General features: G+C 42.1%; 2 protein-coding genes across 2 annotated transcripts in view; one reads left to right on the top strand and one right to left on the bottom strand.

Annotated features, from left to right (window-relative positions):
- LOC116706524 (pleurocidin-like peptide WF3) overlaps positions 1-4,522 on the bottom strand; it is an 8,664-nt gene extending 4,142 nt beyond the window's left edge. The window contains exons 1-2 of the mRNA XM_032543416.1: positions 4,397-4,522; positions 4,134-4,252 (exon numbers count right to left, since the gene is read on the bottom strand). Coding sequence (XP_032399307.1) covers positions 4,134-4,251 — 118 coding nt within the window. The 5' untranslated portion in view covers position 4,252; positions 4,397-4,522. The remainder of the gene's footprint in view (positions 1-4,133; positions 4,253-4,396) is intronic.
- Positions 1-5,413, top strand: part of LOC116706523 (exostosin-1) — a 321,262-nt gene that overhangs the window by 137,315 nt on the left and 178,534 nt on the right. The window lies entirely within an intron of this gene.

Genomic DNA, 5,413 nt, shown 5'->3' on the forward strand with positions numbered 1-5,413 from the left:
CACAGAGACACTTCCAGGGATAAGACTGAGAAACAGAAGACACTTCAGGAAATACAGAGAACAGAGACCTCGTACAGGTAAAGACAGAGCACAGAGAAAGCTTCAGGGAAATACTGAGACACTAGAGGGGACCAACTTTCCTTTTTTGGGTAAAGACATAGACACAGGAGACACATTTCCGTGTAAGACATAGACCAGCAGATACTCCACGGAAAATACAGAGACACAGACACCGAGACACTTCCAGGGAAAAATACAGAGACACAGAGACACTTCCAGGTAAAGACATAGACACAGAGACCTCCAGTAAATACAGAGACACAGAGACACTTCCAGGTAAATACGAGTCACAGAGACCTTCAGGTAAATACAGAGACACAGAGCACACGTCCAGTGGGAAATACAGAGACACACGAACACTTCCAGGTAAAACATAGACACAGAGGACACTTCCGTCAATACAGAGACACAGAGACCTTCCAGGATAAAGACAGAGACACAGAGACCCTTCCAGATAATACAGAGACACAGAGACACTTCCAGGATAATATCAGACAAGAGACACTCAATTACCAGGGAAAACAAGACACAGAGACACTTCCAGGTATAATACAGAGACACAGAGACATCCAGGTAATACAAGCATAACAGAGACACCTTCCAGGTAAAGACATAGAACAGAGACACTTCCAGGGAAATACTGAGACACAGAGACACTTCCAGGGAAATACAGAGACACAGAGACACTCCGGTAAGAGACAGGGAACTCCAGGGAAATTACTGAGACACAGACCTGATGATACTAGTTACTTTCACTTAAGAACATTTTCCATGCAGGTCTTTAAAGTGTGGTTAGTAATTTTTTTACGAAGGATCAGAGATATTTCTTCCACTACTGGCTAAGGCCTTCATAACATAACAGAGTGTGTGTGTGTGTGTGTGTGTGTGGTGGTGTGTGTGTGTTGTGTGGTGTGTGGTGGGGGGGGGGGCAATGCCAATGCCACCTGCAAAGTCTTGTTGTATCAGTGTTGACTCCTTCGCTGGCCACTAGAGGAACTGGTGGGGGGGGGGGGTCAGACCAGAGAATCAGGGAAATGGTTGTTACTGATTTCTATCTGGCCTTTTTCATTTAAACTGTAATCTTTAAGAAATGCTTTTCAGTTCATCTTTGCTTCTCATTGCTATGAATTCTTCTTCCTGCATATTTTTTTTATTCATAGCGGGCTTTTGCCAATCAAAAAGAAAATAGTCTTCTGTTGCAGTGTTTGTTTGAACTGCATCTCAGGTTGTCTTCATGTCTATTTGACCAAAGAAGGCCAGAGCCATTGTGGAGCTTTTGGCATATTTCATGTTTAAAATGGCAAACATGTCAAAACCTGACATGAAACGCTCATGTAACAACAGAATGAATGAGCCATCCCTTTGCATTAATTGATACCCTACTTTCTTCAACTATCGAAGTTTCCACGTCCCACTTTGGAGGACCAGAGCTCCAATTACAAATGAAGAGTGTAACATCACACCAGATAACTACTTGCTAATCTCACTCTGTATATTGTTGTTTCAAAAGCACCGAGCCAGACTTCAGGTTCAAGAAAGGGGATTCTGCCATGGCTGCTCTGTTCCTGAGCTGGTCTGGAATCAGTCCTATCAGCAACAAGTTGGATGACTGGTTGGAAATGAGTCGGCACAGGTCGCTGCACACTTTGGAATAAAAACACATTGTTTTGTCTCAATGTGCTTTCCGCTGGGTTTTCACCAGCGATCAACTGATACTGGCTTTTCAAGACCGATATATGTGTAATACCGATTATTAGGCGTTAATGAAATCGATATTTGGAACCAATATGCATTTACAGTGAGGTAGAGTACAGGTGTTGTAGCATTGTTGGTTATTTGCAGGTGAATTATGTCAACATATCTAGGTTAAACATGGCTTAAACAAAGCTTCATTTCATCAAAAGTTCTCGGTATTTAAATGTTGAAACTACAGTCATCCTGTAACCTGAGACAAGTGTTTCCCTTCTTAACATTATACATATATATATATATATATATATATATATATATATATATATATATATATATATATATATACTGATAGATCGGGCAATGCCTAATATCGGGCTCTATACTATACGCATTTCACTGTTTGGTGTTGTTGTAAAATAAAGAATAACGTTTGGGCCAAAGTGCCTTGATTTATTTTGCAAAATCTAGAATCGATCCAACAAAGCTTTACTTTAGTATCAGTCATTACAGACATACAGTACATTCTGTGGATATACTGCTTGTTTTTTTCTATATGTTTTGTCTGTTATCATATACCAGGGTGACCGTGTGTAATGGGAATGTTATGAGACACAAACTCAGACCGGCTTCTCAGAGGTTAACGAACATGCTTTATATGCCTCAATGGTACAAAAATAACTTACGTAACTAAAAAAAAATCTGTAACCTGAGACAAAGTAATTGCTCTTTTCAAATAAATGAATAAATATGAAATAATGTACACTCACCGGCCACTTTATTAGGTACCCCATGCTAGTAACGGGTTGACCTTTGCCTTCAGAACAGCCTCAATTCTTCGTGGCATAGATTCAACAAGGTGCTGGAAAGCATCCTCAGGGAGTTTGGTCCATATTGACATGATGGCATCACACAGTTGCCGCAGATTTGTCGCTGCTGCACATCCATGATGCGAACTCCCGTTCACCCACATCCCAAAGATGCTCTATTGGATTGAGATTGGTGACTGTGGAGGCCATTTGAGTACAGCGAACTCATTGTCATGTTCAAGAAACCAGTCTGTGATGATTCCAGCTTTATGACATGGCGCATTATCCTGCTGAAAGTAGCCATCAGAAGTTGGGTACATTATGGTCATAAAGGGATGGACATGGTCAGCAACAATACTCAGGTAGGCGTGGCGTTGCAACGATGCTCAATTGGTACCAAGGGGCCCAAAGAGTGCCAAGAAAATATTCCCCACACCACGACACCACCACCCACCAGCCTGAACCGTTGATACAAGGCAGGATGGATCCATGCTTTTATGTTGTAGACGCCAAATTCTGACCCTACCATCGACTGTCGCAGCAGAAATCGAGACTCACTCGACCAGGCAAACGTTTTTTCCAATCTTCTTTTGTAATTTCGATGAGTTGTGCAAATTGTAGTCTCAGTTTCCTGTTCTAGCTGAAAGGAGTGGCACCGATGTGGTTTCTTCTGCTTGTAGACCATCTGCCTCAAAGTTCGACGTACTGTGCGTTCAGAGATGCTCTTTCTGCCCACCTTGGTTGTAACGGGTGGTTATTTGAGTCACTGTTGCCCTTCTATCAGCTCGAACCAGTCTGGCCATTCTCCTCTGACCTCTGGCATCAAAAAGGCATTTCCGCCCACAGAACTGCCGCTCACTGGATGTTTTTTCTCTTTTCGGACCATTCTCTGTAACCCTAGAGATGGTTGTGCGTGAAAATCCCAGTAGATTAGCAGTTTCTGAAATACTCAGACCAGCCCTTCTGGCACCAACAATCATGCCACGTTAAAGTCACTCAAATCACCTTTCTTCCCCATACTGATGCTCGGTTTGAACTGCAGGAGATCTCTGACCATGTCTACATGCCTAAATGCACTGAGTTGCCGCCAGTGATTGGCTGCTTAGAAATTAAGTGTTAACGAGCAGTTGGACAGGTGTACCTAATAAAGTGGCCGGTGAGTGTATATGACCTATTCTGTGTCAGCTTCAACTAAATGTCTCTTACAACCTTTTCAGTGTAATAAGATATTAAGGTTTCTCTGTGTCCATGTGAGCTCTGAGATCTCCAGCACCTTCATTAGACACTGAAACATATGTGCTAGCATAATATATAATAAAATATAATATATACAAGGCAACCTCTCAGGAGTTACATCACGCAACAAAGTACCGTAGTATTGTGTGCAAAGCGCAAGTCGGTTTAAGTACACGCTTAATGCTAATGGTCCCATGAAAACTGGACATTTTCATGAATTTATAACCCCCCAAACGCCCCGGACAGTGTACATGTCCTGGCAAAAGAGGACGTTAGGTCACCCTAGCACATACCATACATCTACCTGTTTATAGTCAGTGGTCACACATTCCACTTTACCTTTCCATCCGTGCTTGGCGCCCCTCCACATGGCCTTCAGACCGCCGAAAATACACTCCCCGGGGTCGGCCATGAGGACGACCAGCGCCAGCACGAGGAAGAGCATGACACACTTCATCCTGAAAAACCAAAACACATCACCTGTCACTCAATCAAAAATAATTCATCCAACAATATAGCAGGGCTGCCACTCACAGCATGTGGTGCTGATGCTTGGCACATATCCCAAAGACTAAATAGAGTAAGAATAAAGCAAATTCTACCTGATTAAAGTCAGAGCCAAAGGAGTAAAGAGAGCCCAGCGAGATTCGACCGGCGATGCGGATCTCTTTGCCTACTGCACCATTTGTGAACAGCTTGCAACTCATGGCACACTTTAAAAGACCCCTAACAATGTGTTTGTCATTGTATTTTGCAATGTTAAGTTGTAGAAGTCTGTAGAAGGATGATAAGATGATTCAACTTGCAGGTTTGCAGGATGTCAAGTCATGTTTTCAAAGCGGTGATTCAGCTGTATTTCTATCTGTTGAGAAACATCCCAAACTGCAAGTTGGAACTTGCCCAATAGCTCCACGATGTCTTTAATATGAATTTGGTCGTGTCAACAGCTTATATATCTTCTATCTTAGGAACGTTGTTATTATAGGTTTGTAGCGCCGCTGTTGTTACCGCCTCGCTGAAAAGATCTAAAAGAGACTGTAACATATGACGGATGCCAGGACCTTTTTTACAGGGACTACTGTACATAAAACTTTGCTTTAAGATGTGATCAATTAATTCAAAGTTCAAAACAAATGGGGTCGATCGCACCCAAAAGGAACAACACTAACACTGTTCCAGTCAGAAAGGCCAATTTATAGAAGTCTTCTTACTTTGTATTTTATTTTTCATGATGCATATAAAAAGGGTAACAGTGACTAACATTTCGATGTCAGGTTACATCTTCATCAGAGTGCTTGGAGAGAATGGGCGATGAAGCCCTTAATAAGAATCAACAGGTGAGACACCTGTAGACACGCCCATCTCACTCTTTAATCAGTCATTAAAGGGGAAATGCCCACAAACAGGTCAAAAGTGATGAAAAACAACGTCGGTAGGCAACAATCTTAAAATGTTCACAATACACTGGGATTAGAGGTCTATTCATCTTAAATGCTATACTGTGACATTAGAGAATGCAAGTTAAATTGAATTCTTCATTAAATCCAGAGTGTCGAGTGGATGCATCCAAAATGCTTCCCTGCAGAGGAGTTCATTGATGATATCCGCACCCCTGGGTG

The sequence above is a fragment of the Etheostoma spectabile genome, chromosome 18 (assembly GCF_008692095.1).
Source record: "Etheostoma spectabile isolate EspeVRDwgs_2016 chromosome 18, UIUC_Espe_1.0, whole genome shotgun sequence".
NCBI lineage: Eukaryota > Metazoa > Chordata > Actinopteri > Perciformes > Percidae > Etheostoma > Etheostoma spectabile.